The 16310-nt window shown below is 42.7% G+C and overlaps 2 protein-coding genes and 1 non-coding gene across 3 annotated transcripts in view; 2 read left to right on the top strand and 1 right to left on the bottom strand.

Moving 5' to 3' along the window:
• huwe1 (HECT, UBA and WWE domain containing E3 ubiquitin protein ligase 1) overlaps positions 1-3393 on the top strand; it is a 61877-nt gene extending 58484 nt beyond the window's left edge. Inside the window, exons 78-83 of the mRNA XM_036533951.1 lie at positions 72-359; positions 681-786; positions 947-1064; positions 1194-1375; positions 1968-2158; positions 2613-3393. Of these exons, the coding sequence (XP_036389844.1) occupies positions 72-359; positions 681-786; positions 947-1064; positions 1194-1375; positions 1968-2158; positions 2613-2715 (988 nt within the window). The 3' untranslated portion in view covers positions 2716-3393. The remainder of the gene's footprint in view (positions 1-71; positions 360-680; positions 787-946; positions 1065-1193; positions 1376-1967; positions 2159-2612) is intronic.
• A 2907-nt stretch (positions 3394-6300) lies between these two features.
• On the top strand, positions 6301-11675 carry hsd17b10 (hydroxysteroid (17-beta) dehydrogenase 10). Its single transcript, XM_036533316.1, has 6 exons — positions 6301-6389; positions 6921-7085; positions 8969-9133; positions 9370-9498; positions 9591-9699; positions 9923-11675. Exons 1-6 carry the CDS (start codon positions 6366-6368, stop codon positions 10111-10113), a joined length of 783 nt encoding a protein of 260 aa, XP_036389209.1. The 5' UTR covers positions 6301-6365; the 3' UTR covers positions 10114-11675.
• Positions 11676-12130: 455 nt separating this feature from the next.
• On the bottom strand, positions 12131-12202 carry trnah-gug. The gene has a single exon. It is a non-coding gene; the product is annotated as a tRNA-His (tRNA).
• Between the last annotated feature and the right edge of the window lie 4108 nt (positions 12203-16310).

The raw sequence follows: 16310 nt of genomic DNA, 5'->3' as shown, positions 1-16310 counted from the left end.
GAGACTGAGGCCTGAGCAGATACGCTGGTGGAGCTTGTACACAGGTTGGGTAAACTTAGTCTCTCCCTTAGGTACATCGTGTTTGAAGGGGAGGAGGGCCAGGACGCTGGTGGCCTGTTGAGAGAGTGGTACATGATCATCTCCCGGGAGATGTTCAATCCCATGTATGCCCTGTTCCGCACCTCACCCGGGGACCGCGTCACCTACACCATCAACCCCTCCTCCCACTGCAACCCCAACCACCTCAGCTACTTCAAGTTTGTTGGGCGGGTGGTGGCCAAGGCTGTGTACGATAACCGGTTGCTGGAGTGCTACTTCACGCGCAGCTTCTACAAGCACATCCTGGGGAAGAGCGTCAGGTACCTCAGAACCCCAAATACACTGGTCTCAGATCTGTGATTTGAAAAATCTTGTGTACTTCAACATACCAAATATAGCACACTGATATTGTTTTCAGAGCTGTGATTGACATGTTGTTTTGCTGTATTGATTACAGACAAAAAGCAGGTGAAAATGACTAGAACATGGATATTGCCTAGAACATGCATGCACTGGACAACACAGGCACTTGCATCCATACACATTCTGTACCAAACCCTGTTACAAATCCACATGCAAAAGCCTGTGGGGTTGGAGTGAAACAATGCAAGTTTCTGACAACTGTTTTGTTCTGTCCTCAGATACACAGACATGGAGAGTGAGGACTATCACTTCTACCAGGGCCTGGTCTACCTGCTGGAGAATGATGTGTCCACCTTGGGCTATGAGCTGACATTCAGCACAGAGGTCAGCCCCTTTGTCCTTCGCCTCCCCTGATCTGCATCTTTGCTCTTGATCCTCTTCCGCATGTGAACATGTTGGTATGCTTTGCAGGGTGATCTCCATCCACAGGAATGTGTTTTTGTGACTATCAGTGGTCCCCTCTCTCCCTCCTTTCCCTGAGCAGGTCCAGGAGTTTGGGGTGTGTGAGGTGAGGGATCTGAAGCCCAATGGAGCCAACATTCTGGTGACAGAGGAGAATAAGAAGGAGTACGTTCACCTGGTCTGTCAGATGAAGATGACCGGTAAGACTGTCCTGTGGCGGTTCAATACAGCTTCTGTTTCTTTTTACATCATGAATGCATTCTGGGTGCAGTGGAGCTCAACACTGTCTTTTCCGCGCTAAGGCTATGGCTCATCTCCTCCTCTCTCAGGCGCAATTCGGAAGCAGCTGGCAGCCTTCCTGGAGGGCTTTTACGAGATCATCCCCAAAAGGCTGATCTCCATATTCACGGAGCAGGAGCTGGAGCTGCTCATCTCTGGCCTGCCCACCATTGACATTGATGACCTGAAGGCTAACACAGAGTACCACAAGTACCAGTCCAGCTCCATACAGGTACATGCTATGGTGCACCAAAATCTCCCAGAACAATTTCTGGCATGCAGTGTTAAAAAAATGTTAAATTAAAATTTTGCCAAGTTCAAATGGCAAAGAAATACAGAGATGGAAAATTGTGTTCTCTTGCTAACCCAGTAAGTGATATACAAAATCTACCCAAGTGGATACTCATGCCAGCTAAGCCAGTAGAGTAAGTGCTAGCAACACAAAAAAGTTAAACTGTAATGTTGTTTGAGCAGCTTAGGTATATTCAGGTAAGTATACTGCAGGATTACTATGCTTTTGTTTTGAGTTGTATTTATGTTTGAAAATTGAATTAGTTGAGTAGATTTCTTCAAAATTATTGTAGTCCTGGAATCTGACCCAGTTACTGCTGCAAAAGATGTCCATCATTAGTGTTGATGGTATCATTAATGTCAATGACTCTTGGCAAGATGTAATAGGATTATCCAGCTTCCTACATAGACATAGTATAGTACACACACTAAAACCTTTATGCCTCTGCTGTGCAAGGTAGGTGTGGTGCAGCTGCTCGATGTGTGGCATGGGTATTGAACAGCCATGTTGTGTGCATCTTACACTGTCACAGATCCAGTGGTTCTGGAGGGCCTTGCGGTCATTCGATCAGGCAGACCGAGCCAAGTTTCTGCAGTTTGTGACTGGTACGTCCAAGGTGCCACTGCAGGGTTTCGCTGCTCTGGAGGGCATGAATGGTATCCAGAAGTTCCAAATCCATCGTGACGACCGCTCCACTGACCGGCTACCCTCTGCACATACCTGGTAAAACTCAGACCGTGGTCACCTGTGAATACTCATACTGACATTGTTCAAAGCACTTCATACAGAGATGACCCGAACAGCAATCACTACATGCTTAGGAATTTGATTTTGTAGATAAGTGTGTTGGAGTGGTTATGTGTACACATGCAAGAGGATTATAGGTTTGGATATATGCCATCACACTCATGTTATTGTATTGCTTTTTTATTGTTGAAGCACAAGTCGTGAAATGATGCCTGGAATGGCTTTAAACCATTTTCTTTTGAATGTTGGATGGATTTTCTCAGTATTCAGTGATTAAAAAATAGAAACCCCTGTTGCACAAATACTTGCAGATAAACCTGTTTCCTATAGTATGTCTGAGGTGATAGTTAGCCATAAATTCCTTCTCTCCCTCCCTCTCCCTCTCTCGCTCTCTCTCTCTCTTTCTCCTTCTCTTTCTCTCCCCTCCTAGCTTTAACCAGCTGGACCTGCCAGCCTATGAGAGCTATGAGAAGCTGAGACACATGCTGCTGTTGGCCATTCAGGAGTGTTCGGAGGGCTTCGGACTGGCCTAGACATGGAGACTGGCCCCAATCACACACGCACACCAACACAGCACCACATATGTAGACACACACACGCACACACACACACATACACATAAGAGATACTGGCCTGAATTCTGAGACACACTGAAACAACACAGACATGAAGTGCAGGAGAGGTGTGAGAGTTTTAAACTGTTGTACAAACACCAAGACTGTACCAAGACAAATCAAACACTGATGCAGATACATATATTTACAGAAAGAGGGAGACAGACATGCACGTGCACACACTGTCAGACATTTACGGCAATGTTTCTCTGAATGGCCCAGACACACTGGTATCATAGACAAAGACAAGCAGAGGTGGTTATAACCACATGTCAGATTGACAAAGATGGACATTGACTGCTGCATATAGTCACACATATTTGACACACAAAACCCATGTAGTGTACTTGTGTGTCTGAGTGTGTTTGTCTCTCTCTCCCTCCCTAATTAAAACTGCAACCTGAGAAGAGAGATGGAGGAGAAGACTCAGACTAATGTTAAGGTTTTTCCCATTTCGTTTGTTTTTCTTTGTGCAAAAGATTTGGGGAAGTTTATTATACTTACTAATTGTTTTTTTTTTCTTTTTGCGCCTGTGTAAAATGGAGAAAAGGGGTTTTGTGTGTGAACGGGGTGGTTATAAAATTTTTGGAGGAAAAAGAGCCTTTGTTGTAATTTTTTTCTTTTTTTTCAAATTTGAAATGTCTTGAAGTGACTTTACTAGCCTTGAAAATGGAGGGATATTTTTGTGGATAAAGACTGATTTTATTAAGTAGAGAAGGACAGGAAGGAAGGAGGTGGGTGAAGAATGACATGGATGAAAAATGCAAGGACTTCTCAAACCACCGTGTTCTGGGGGCATTTTTTGAGCAAGAATGATGAAAAGATGAAGAGAACAACTGAAGGGGAAAAAGAAATAAAAGATAAAAATCCAAACAGGCTGTGCGGCTGTGAGGACCTGCAGATCCAGTCTGGAGCCTTTCTAACGCAACAAAACAGCAGGGGAGGGGAACGGGTGCGTTTTGCAGCTTTTTTGGGGGGGTAAAAACATGTCGGGAGGGGGTGGGGGGCTAGACTAAACAAATTAATACATAAATAAAACAGTTGAATGGAGTGAAATTGAGTTTATTACTTGTGTTATGATGATGTTCTTAATTATAAAGTCCATTGCTGTTGTCAAAACTGAAGGATTGATGACCATGCAATACCAACTTGTTAGCTAATGAAAACTACTTTGCTTTTAGTCATCATAATTTTATCCTTGATAACATTTCAGCTACTTTGAAATGAGCTCAATCTGTCACTTGAGAAAAATTCATTGGGTGTGTTCTGAAATGAATTAGACGTGAAAATGAATTAAAGCAAGATGTCTTGAGGAGGTCTCAGTCTTGAGGGATATTTTGTGAAGAGTTAATTCAGCTCTGACTTTAAAGCTATCCTTACAATACGTTTGGGTATTCTGCTTCTGAAGATGGTAGCTCACGTGCTGGCAGTTAAAGTCCTGTTAGTCTGACAATGTATGACGAAATGGAAGCTAGAATTGTTTTATTAGGGAAATGTCTAATACATGTATACACTCAATTCTATTTCAGCTACAGGATTTTGTCTCAGAATTCCTCTGACTTCCTGTCAGTTGGTTGAACTTGGTATCATTAGCAAGCAAATGTTAAATCCTCACCCTTTCTAGTATTGAATGAGCTTTCTTGGCATGGTAAATATATTATTGGACTGCAGAAGTGTCAGTGAAGAAAACAAGACAATAATAAGAGGGGCAGCCTCCCCCAGAACCATTGCATTTATCATAGTAAATACAATATTAATGTGCAGCAGCAGTAATTCATGTATTCGCTCACTGTCATACAGGCCTTCCATATCAACCAACCGGTGTTGTAGACTGTCAAACTCCCATTGAGACTGATGAACGCAATGACAATGTTTTGGGTTGGTCATTTTATTCATTCTGAATTATGTTTTATGAGAGCTGGTTAGAAGCTGGTATGTGTTGACATGGGTTAGGTTAGTAAGCTTAAAGACCAGTTGAATGAGTGAATGCTTAAGCATTTGGTTTTGACTCCTTTGATCTAGCTGGCTAAGTGTGCTCTCTGTCTTCAAGATTATAGGTAGCTGTATCAACTCATCAACTAGTCTGTGTCCATCTGAATAATTTAACCACTCAGTTGCTTTACTGCCAAATAAACAAAGGGTGTCTTGGAGGGAAAAGAGAGGTAGGATGGCAGATATCCCTCGGGAAAAGGAATCCAGAGGTTTTATTCAAGCATGCACAACTTTACCAACTAACCTCAGCTGAACACAATTTCATATGGCCACAGAATAAAATGGCCAAACTTGGTCCATTTTGCACTTTCTTCTTGGGACTTGACATCATCACAAATTTTACAAAGCCCCTAATCATACATATCACCTGTCTTGTCTGAATAGCGTATTTCATCATATTCACTCTATAGCTAGATGCAGTCTTTGTGGTTTATTGCAGTGCACTATGAATGAAATACTGATTGCTGGCACAGCTGGCATGGATGTGTTAGTAATGTCCACAAAATCCCACCAGGTATTGTCTTTAACTAAATAATAGGACAGTTGATGCAAATGCTGTTTGGTTTCATAAAGGTATTCACTGCAATCTCCATTAAGCTCTCTTTCAAAAATGTTTTGTCAAAAAATGTCTTGTTCACATCATATTCAGCCCACAGCTGCTTATGCTCATGGTAGCCAGTATTGAACTTTTTCATCCTTCAACGTGAAAAGGATTGTGGGCAATATTACATATAATTGTAATTGCATTTGATGGTAAGGCTACATGCATTATTGGAAGGTTTGCCCCTGTATGAAGCTAGTAAGATTTTTGGTTCATCTGAAGATTTGCTGCGTTGAAATTGTAACTACAATGGTGAAGGCATCTTATTGTCATTAAGGTACGGCATCACCAAAGTTTTATCCACAAGCACTGACGTCCCCATACCACATCTGACTCGGTTAAATGGAAGTGCATCTCCCTTGCGTCACAACTGAATGGCCGAATTCTACACAGTTGTCCGTCAGTAATTTCATTGATCATATATGCATGCATGACATTGTCAATTTACTTGATTTGTGCTTTCCGTTCATCTTGCTGTCCGTTGAAGACAAATGGTAGCTACATTATACGTATCTGTAACAAAACAGTTTCACCGTACAAAAACGCAAAGTAAGTCTCGTACAAGTCTCAAGGCAGTACATATACATTTGCAAAATTGGTCTTCCATTCATTTTAAATTTATATAACAAATTGTTTTAGCATGCAAACACATTTGCCATATGTAAATACATACAAATTTGCACAAATGGTACTACCAAAGTGTACGGGGTCAATTCACAGCTAAAAAAAATAATGTAACTGCATATACAGTGACTTACGATTGGTATAAGTGAGTAACTTAGCCCTTGGTGTTGAAAACATTCACAGACTCCTACATAACCTCGCTAAATGTGCGGCTGTACCCATTCAAAGCGTTTGACTACCAAGCACACGTCATCAACATGAGACTGCAGCCGTTAGAAATCTCCGGTAAAGAGGGCGTCCACGCTCTTGAACTAATCAGAAAGGCTGTGACGCAGAGAGGCGGCGTGTGAAAATGGCGAACATTCGGAGTGTCAAGGTGAGAAGCGGACAGACAGAAATAAGTTGCTTTTGGGTGAAAGACTAACACTTCCACAGTGGAAGTGTCTGTGAGTAGTGATTTCATTTCAATTGCCGATACGTAATCAGGTGCCCGATGGCCACAGTAAATTAGCTGGCAAGCTACCCAGCTAGCATAGCTACCTTACTGCCAGCCGACAAGCCATGCAGTCTTTCATTAGCTATTCAGGTCGCACGCTGATTAATCATTTCTCGAATGCAGCGACTCTCGACACTTTTTAACCAGTCCTTAGCAAATAGCTTGTTGCTAGCTAGTGAGTTGTGCATCCATTGCGGGCTACTGCTCTTGTGCTCTAAATTTGAGCAAGGTAGCTGGCTGGCTCGCTACTAGCGAGCTGATTACCTGGCTAACCTGTATTAGTTCAGCAAGATATTGAACGGTAACTGTAAAAATGCCAGGTGTGTAATATCCAGTGTGAGCTGTGTATCTCAGCCTTTTCTTTTTACTCTCTCACTCTCTAAACACACAATGCTGCCCCCTTCCTTTCAGGGTATGGTGGGGCTGGTGACGGGAGGGGCGTCCGGGCTGGGGAGGGCCACGGTGGAGCGGCTGGTGAAGCTTGGTGGGAGTGCGGTAATCCTGGACCTGCCGAGCTCAGATGGGCTGAGCGTGGCACAGAGCCTGGGAGAGCGTTGCGCCTTTGCACCAGCGGATGTGAGTGACATACAGTTGTGCTCAAAAGTTTGCATACCCTGAAAGAAATTAAACATTGGCATTTATTTGGAAAATGTGATTGATAATGCAAAAGAACTTTTTCTTATTTAAGGATAGTGGTCACGTGAAGTCATTTATTATCACATAGTTGTTTGACTCCTTTTTAAATCATAATGATAATTGAAATCACCCAAACAGCCCTGATCAAAAGTTCACATATCCTTGAATGTTTGGCCACATTATAAACACACAGGTTTAAATGGCTATTAAAGGGAAGTTCCCATACCTGTGACTCATTGTAATTGTAATTATTGGCTGTGCATAAATAGTCAGTGAGTGTCTCAGCTCATGAGGTGATGCACTGACTTGGCTGGATACTGCACCATGAGGAAGACAAAAGAACTGCCAATGGACCTGCGTACTAAGGTAGTTGAACTTTATAAAGCAGGAAAAGGATATAAAAAAATATCTAAACACTTGAAAATGCCAGTCAGTACTGTTTAAACCCTGATAAAGAGGTGGAAAATAAGAGGTTCTGTTGATACTAAGCCATGGTCAGGTAGACCAAGAAAGATTTCACCCACTACTGCCAGAAGAATTGTTCGGGATGCAAAGAAAAACCCACAAACAACTTTGAGAGAAATACAGGCTGCTCTGGAAAAAGTGGTGGTTTTGTTTCAAGGAGCACAATAAGGAGGTACTTGAACACAAATAACCTGCATGGTTGAGTTGCCAGAAGAAAGCCGTTACTGAGCCCATGCCACAAAAAGGCCTGCTTACAGTACGCCAGACAACACCTAGACAAGCCTCACAGCTTCTGGAGCACAGTCATTTGGAGTGATGAGACCAAAATTGAACTTTATAGTCACAACCATAAACACTATGTTTGGAGAGGAGTCAACAAGGCCTAGAGTGAAAGGTACACCATCCCCACTGTAAAGCATGGTGGCAGATCTCTTATGTTTTGGGGTTCTATGAGCTCCAGTGGCATAGGGAAGCTAGTCAAAATTGATGGCAAGATGAATGCAGCATGTTATCAGAAAATACTGGCAGACAATTTGCATTCTACAGCACAGAAGCTGCGCATGGGACGCTATTGGATGTTCCAACATGTGAATGATCCGAAGCACAAGGCCGAGTTGACCCTCCAATGGCTACAGCAGAAAAAGGTGAAGGTTCTGGAGTGGCCATCACAGTCTCCTGACCTCAACATCATTGAGCAACTTTGGGAAGATCTCAAACATGCAGTTCATGTAAGACAACCTAAAAATTTACAGGAACTGAAGGCATTTTGCCAAGAAGAATGGGCAGCTATACCACCTGAGAGAATTAAGGACCTCACGCACAATTATTACAAAAGACTGCATGCCATCATTTATGCTAAAGGGGGCAATACACGGTATTAAGAACTAAAGGTATGCAAACTTTTGAACAGGGATTATTTCCTCATTTTCTTTATTGTCATGTTTTGTTTGATGATTGTGCCATTCTGTTATGCCTTACATATGAACTTGAGTCCTATAAGAAATAATATGCATGTGTTTTGCCTTCTCACTCATGTTTTCTTTAAAAAATGGTACACATCTTGTAAATTCTCCCAAGGTATGCAAACTTTTGAACTGTAGCTCCCGGACTTCCACTGTCTCATTAACTACTACACACGACTGCTGTCAGACTTAACTTGGCACTGAACTCTACAGATGCCCTTGTGATTGCTGTATGTCATGCAGTTACCACTGACACCGTCTTGACCTGTTCTCTGCATCAGCAGCTTGCTCACAGTGCACAGCACCTCTGCTGTTTTCACGGTGACTCCTTGCTATTGTCATGCTGGTAAGCTGGTGAATAGGTCAGCACAGTGTCTCTTGTGTGTGATCCTCCAGGTCACCTCAGAGTCAGATGTGCGCTCTGCAGTGGCTCTTGCCCAGGAGAAGTTTGGCCGTTTGGACCTTGCAGTGAACTGTGCTGGAATTGCTGTGGCTGTCAAGACATACAACTTCAAAAAGGACCTTCCCCACAGTTTGGAGGACTTTACTAGAGTCATAACTGTGAGTGTCCCAGAATGCCCCCTACTGCCCTTTGCTGTCCCACACTGTCCCCTGCTGTCCCACACTGCCCCTGCTTTTTAAAAAATGAATGAAAGGAACATCCTCTCTATTCAGTTTCTGTCCCCTGTAAAGAAGCCTTTTTGTGTGATCTCCCTGACCTCAGTGAGATGAATCTCGGTGCAGCAGTCTGGAAGGGCTCGCCCTTCAGTTGATAAACCTGCATCTACCTGTGTCAGGTTAACATTGCAGGCACGTTCAATGTGATCCGTCTGGCGGCGGGGGAGATGGGCAAGAACGAGCCAGACGCGGATGGCCACAGAGGCTGCATTGTGAACACTGCCAGCGTGGCAGCATTCGATGGACAGGTACTTCCCCTTTACGCCTGCACAGGCACTGCACAGCTGTATGTGCCCAGTGCAGCTCCAATCGCAGTTGTCTCTGTCTCTCTCTCCCTCAGGTGGGCCAGGCCGCATACTCCGCTTCCAAAGGAGGAATTGTAGGAATGACACTACCCATTGCCCGTGACCTGGCCCCAATGGGCATACGTGTGGTCACCATCGCACCTGGTCAGTCTGCATGTACACACACGCGCGCGCGCACACACACACTCTCTCATCCAAGCCTGTATTTTCTCTGTTATTCCCTAACTGCACGCCCATCTCTCCCCTGCATGGACAATTATCATGTACCTACCTCGCCCTGTGCACATGCTTGGTGCATGTCTGTCCTTTCCTAAATAGACACTCCCTCCTGGCAGTCGTAGTGACCACATGTTCCTCCATCCCACAGGCCTGTTCTCCACCCCTCTGCTCGCGGGTCTGCCGGAGAAGGTGCGGACTTTCCTGGCTCGTCAGGTGCCCTTCCCCTCGCGCCTGGGGGACCCAGCAGAGTTTGCACACCTGGTGACATCAGTGGCTGAGAACCCAATGATCAATGGGGAGGTGATCCGTCTGGATGGGGCCATCCGCATGCAGCCCTGAGAGACCATGCTCTGGCCTCCTGCAGCACTGTCCTGGGAGGAGGAGCAAATCAGGACTTCAGTTTTGCCACAGAGCTGTTTGGTTGGATGTAATGTGTGTGTGTGTGTGTGTGTGTGTGTGTGTATGTGCAGACTGACCAGGTGCGGTTTCCTGCAGAAACTGTTATACTGTCAGTCCAGATCTGATCTGTTGAGCTTTGTAGAGAACCATGCAGAAGCCCCCAGGTGCTGGAAACTTTGTCATACTTCTGAAGTGCATTTGAAGAATATAGTGTGTTAATTTTTTGTCTTCATTAGAGAAATATGTGAAATCTGTTAAGAACAGATACAACTGGGGAAGGGAGAGTTGTTATATCTCTAAACTGAGTGGCTGAATAAGATGGAGAGATACTCCATGACACTGTGGACTGTACTTATTCTTACTGTTCTCTTTTCCTCTCTTCCCCCTGGCTGTTCCTGTCTTTTTTTTTTTTTTTTTTTACTACTTGGCTTTAACTACTGCATTACAGGTCTGTACTGCCATGCTGCAGAGGTGAAGTGGGTTGGTTATCACACTGAATTTCTGTCAGTGAAGAGACATGGGTGTGTCTTGAATAGAGTGCCCCATTCAGCTGTGTCTGAATGTTCACTGTGGGATTTCCATTCCTAATTAAACTTACTGGTAACTTTGAGCTGTTACCTGCAGATGACAGGCCTGCTTGTCCAAATTCCTTACAGCAGGGCTTTAAATGAGATCTATTTCTTTCTTTCCTTTGTTTATTTGCTACATCTCAGACAGTACAACCAGTGCCAGCTATACTCTAGTGAGGTAATGCACACAAACCCTGACCACTGGCTGGTGATTAACTGCTCAGTAGCCAGAAATGAGGTTTTTTCTTTGGCTTACCCCTTTGCTTCTTAAGCGATGAGTGCTCCACCCTGTGATGTGTGTGTTTATGTCTAAGGTAAGGCCACTACTATCAAAAGATGTACAACTGGGTCAAGACAACTTAGTGCAGCCAGTCTCCCATACAGAGGGAAGTCTTTTTCCTCTTCCATGCTTCTGCTTTGCTCCTCTTTTTTCATACAGGCTCACTCTCAGGTATCAGTCAGTTCTCTGTCACCTCCCACCACCACCACCCATTCCATTGCTTTGAGTAGAGGGTGGTGTCCATTACTGAATATGTTGACTGTAGTGCCTGTGGTCTCTGCTCTGTGGGTCTGGGCTCATGGTGAGGTCAAGAACTCTGAGAATCTGTTGGCCCCAGAGTTCAGACCCCTTTGTGTGTTAGTAGAACATATGACACAGTTCAAATCTCCTGTGCAATCCCTTGGTGAATCTGCATAACTGATGCCATAGCATAATGCAGCAGCTGTTGTAACAAGCTGTGATTATGATTGTTTTATTAGCAATCCACCTACCTGTGGTCACAGGGTCAATGATTAAATGAATGAAAATAAGATTATACATGCAATTGCTGGAAAGAAGATTTTGATCACTGTTAGACTGGGAAAAGGTCTGTAGTGTGTGTACTAACATTACTGCATTATTCTCAATCAGTTAAATAATCACTCAAGGTACCGTATTCAGATCATTTAGTGTGTTTCTTGAATGACATTACTGGTAAAGTAATAAAGGCCTTTGTGTCTTTTAATTCTTCACTGTCCTTTCTGAAACAAATGTTTTCTTTTTTTGCTTAATTACATAATTGAATATTATGTATTGGGAATACAAACATACATATTACAACTAAATAATTTTCTTGATTTGAATGTGTTTTTCATCAAAACTGAAATTATCCTACGTCTTGGGGGTTTTTTCTGTAATTTTAAATGACTACTACCGTTTTCTGAGCATATAGACCATAGTGATCCTAACATTTTGAATGACAGCAGTTTTGATCTTCAATCCAGCCTCAACAAAAATTGCAACACTTACATGTCTGAGCTCAATTCCTAACGCTTAAAATAATTTTAATAAATGGGCAGATTCACCCCTCTAAAAATACCTCCCCCCTGCCGTTCCAGGACTTCCATCCTGCCGTGACCCGGATTCGAACCGGGGTTGCTGCGGCCACAACGCAGAGTACTAACCACTATACGATCACGGCGAGCTACTGGGGATGTGGAATGTACTACGTCCATTAAGGGTTTAGTTCATGCGTTACCTGTCACAAAGACGTGACAGTGGGTGTGTATGTTATTTACGATGACTTTACTAGTGAAGTTGGTTTTGTTCATTTTTGTGATCTCAAAGCGCTGCCCAGTAAGGGACTGACTCTCCTCAGCCACCACCAAAATGCAGTAGCCCATGCTCGAGTAATTCGAGGAAGCCATTTTGTACCAGAATGTTAAGTACAGACATTAGCTGAGGCGGCACACCGACTAATATAAGGTAGGTATCCAAGAGGACAGAGACGAATGGAAGTAGGATAGTAAAGCGCTTACTACGCCCTTGCATACAGTATTGCAATGAGTTAAGAATATGAAATAAACCTGAAATAATACGGCTGATGCTGAATTGTCAGTAGAGAAGAAAACTCTTTTTGCGAGAAAAATTCAATGCACAACTGCCTTTGTTGTACTGGGGTGCCTGGCCTACCCTCAACTACGGAGCTGCACATGCCGGTCACAAACTGTCTGTACCGGTTCCACATCGGGGCCAGTGCTATGCACTTTTATGTATTGTGTGTGTTGTGTTTTGTCTAGTTTTTTCGTTATTGTAGGGTGTCGTTGAAATGTATTGTAGCACTTCCTTATTCACGATGAAATTAGTTGATATAGTATTTTGTGATGAATGGAGAAATGGCCAAATGCTCTGCATGAACGTTGTGATTGTGATTTTCTTGAATCGATTTTGTACCTTTCTTTATTCCGCCCAGAGATCAAGATATAACTACGTCTGAGTTAATTGTAAGCACTGCTGCAATAACGTTACTTTCCGCCAGGGGGAGGGCTCTTCACCCTTCCTCCGGTATGCAGAAATTCTCCATTCATTTTGCAATACAGTAGTTGAGTTGTCAACTGCATTCATAGTCAACTTGTTGACGCCCTTTGGCGAACAAGTTTGGGTTTTCTGTCGCCAAAAACCCTTTATTAAAATGGAATCATTGATTACCATTCATTCTTTAATCAATAAATAATAAAATATCCTTCTGTTGTGGTCATGTGTTCTCCCCTTAAATCTGACAGCTGTTATAAGTATACAATGCAATATGATTTAATTCGTAATCCGTTCACCATCACAAGCTGACTTGGTGTGACATCAATTTATTTTTCATTTATCATTATTATTATTATTGGTGTTGTTGTTGTTACATCTATGTTAAATGAAAAATGTTAATGCTTATGCAACCTCTTATCAGGTAACATGATCAGTGACCCCCCTGCCTCGCCCCACCTAACGTCAGTGAAGATGTAGAACAGAGCATGGGGTGCCTCTCACCCACGTCCTCATCTGCTCTTCCAGACCCATTTCTTAAGTAGAGATACATATTACACATATTCCCTACAGACATATATGCTGATGTTGTCATGGTACACTTTGTCCTGTAAAAGGGTGGGGTGGTGGTGGTGGTGATGATTTAGTTCAATAATGTGTATGTTCAATAATGCTGATATGAAGATATAGTATTTTAAAATTTTAGGTTCAGTGAAAATTCCAATAAAAAGCCAAGGTTTCATCAGATCCTAATTAAGATCCTATTTAGATACAAATGTTTGATTTTTATGCTACATTTTCTTGGGAGTTGAAAGAGCAAATATTTTGTAGTTTTTTTCTTATTGTAGGTTTCTTTCACTGTCACACCTTTAAGTAAATATTTCCTTTTCAAGCACATCAACTGCAAACAAAACTTTGTTTCAAATCATGCAGTTACCATTTAAAACATTTCTCTGAGACTTGTCTGAGTGCATTTATGTTGCAGCTGTTGTTCATTTTTACTCTCTTAAGAAACCAGTCTCTGAATAGCAACTAATTTCAGTAATTAGCGGAAGAGGGAATGGCTTATCCATTTCAGTGAGAGCATTTTGCATTTGGGATGCAGCAGGGTGAGTGGAAGGAGTGTTAAAAGCTTTGAGACGGTGTCAGGCTGATGGAGGTCTGCAGCACTGGCTCCCTTTGAGGACTGCGCCACCCAGACTCCACCAGACAGGGAAGTGGGCTATAATGCCTTATCATGCTGCGCATCTGCTCAGCTGTTTACACTCACAGACCCACAGCATTGAAATGACTCACTTACACTGTGGGCTGAGAACATACTCTTCCTGAGGGATGCTTTACACAGCTCCCATTGGACAGTTTATCCTCTCGCACAGCAGGATGAAGTCATTCAGCCTGTGTTTCTTGCTCATACATAACGCAGCAGTGCCACACCCAGGACTGTACATGGCTTGTGTTTGGAAGCCCTGGTCCAGGACTCTACCCTCTCTACATGCTCAGCGCTCAGCTCAAAGGAGTGTGAGACACAAAAGTGGAGAATGCTAAGGGGGGGGGGGGGGGGGGGGGGGGGGGGGGACGACAATAATTAATTATAGCTGTTGTAAAGGACCAAACATACTATTAGCTTAATATGGTGTTACTCCATTACAGCTATCTGCATAAATCAGGATATGTCTGTTTCAGAGAGAGAGTGAAAAGAAGAGGAAGTTGAATACATTTACGTACAGTCGTAAAATAATAAGAGCCGGGACAGGAAGGGACTTTATTATTTTAATTAGTTCTATCCATTCTTCTTAATTGGCTGAATGGATAGAATCTTTTTCTTTGTGAGTGAAGTAAGTATTTAACCCTTTCCTGCAGAGTTGTCCTTCCCTTTGGCTCAAGCTTCCGTTCTCAGAGGCACACTGCTGCAGGCCTCCACAAGCTGAAGAAAACCACAGGATTGTGGGATATTAATTATTTATACTTAATTAAAATCTAACTGATTTCCTATAGGATATTATAGTAAATTGACCTATCTTTCCTTTGTTTTTTTCTTGTGAAAACCAGTGTTTTCTCAGTTTTAATGGATGCATAAATATTGACAATCGGAAGGCTTCTGTGAGGAGAGATACACATTGTGTTGTGTAAATACACAAGAATGTTTCAATCATTTTTTGAATAATGGAGGCACTCCTGTTTATAATGGATATACAATTCATGCTTGAATGAAAAAGACTTGCAGAAATATGGAAAAATAGAATACATATCTCATTCTCATTTCTCATGAAATATGTTCTGCTCTTCAGTTTTTGCTGCACATACACATACACATACACACACACACACACACACACATACACTCATGCATACACTCTCATGCATACACTCACAATTGCTTATGCACCCACCCACACACACTCAAACATACACACACTCACATAAACCAAGATACAAAAGAATGTGCAGAGACAGTAAGTAGAAGTGGCAAGCAAAGTACCCAATAAAGGTCAGTGAATGAATGAATGTCTATGGCTGAATAAACATTGGTCTCTTCTTGCTTCTCAGTATTTTATCCTGCTAAGGTCTGACCTCTTGTTTTGCATTTTCCTTTAACCTTTAACATCGACCTCTACTCACCCTCTCATCTGTCTCTATCTTTTCCCCCTTGCTTCTGTCTCCCTTCCTCTAGGATTTAACAATTTGCTTCCATGATAGTTTGTATTGCTGCAAAAGAATTTGCTGCATTTTGCTTTCTTTTTTCTTTCTTTCTGTCTGTCCCTCAGGGACCCAGACCTGTGGGGGTGGGGGTAGGATTGGCACCCCATATGCAAGTCTGGAAATGTTAATTCCGATAACGAGTGTGTAAGAGGAAAATTACAGTATTACATTATTTAGTTACCTAGCAGATGCTCTCAACCTGGATGCTTTACATAACTTACATTTACATATCATCCATTTATACAGAGTGGAAATTTTACTCAGGCAGTTAAGGTTAAGCACTTTGCTCAAGGGTACAACAGCAGTACCCAGGGTTTCTGCCTTTGGGAGATACACTCATTTCCCTCACCAGTACACCACAGCACACCTCAGAATATATTACTCTTTCCACAGTCATGTTTACTGTGTTCCAATGGTTAAGATTTTTTTGTCAACATTTCCTTCACTTGCAGCTCAGTCTTGAGCGGTGGAGGTAAGGTGAGGGATTTTCCAATCACACATCAAGGGGAAGGACTTAATCTGTTGACAAAGTGCCTGAATGTGTGAGGTATAATTCTATGCAAACATAAAGCCATTTG

Source organism: Megalops cyprinoides, chromosome 7 (genome assembly GCF_013368585.1).
Source record: "Megalops cyprinoides isolate fMegCyp1 chromosome 7, fMegCyp1.pri, whole genome shotgun sequence".
NCBI lineage: Eukaryota > Metazoa > Chordata > Actinopteri > Elopiformes > Megalopidae > Megalops > Megalops cyprinoides.
This window is presented reverse-complemented; position numbering and strand designations above follow the sequence as displayed.

Excerpts from the sequence above, each read along its gene's own strand:
- hsd17b10 (XM_036533316.1), top strand. The coding sequence starts at position 6,366 with ATGGCGAACATTCGGAGTGTCAAG. Across the intron at positions 7,086-8,968 it reads GCGCCTTTGCACCAGCGGAT|GTCACCTCAGAGTCAGATGT; the intron begins GTGAGTGACATA and ends GTGATCCTCCAG. Across the intron at positions 9,134-9,369 it reads ACTTTACTAGAGTCATAACT|GTTAACATTGCAGGCACGTT; the intron begins GTGAGTGTCCCA and ends TACCTGTGTCAG.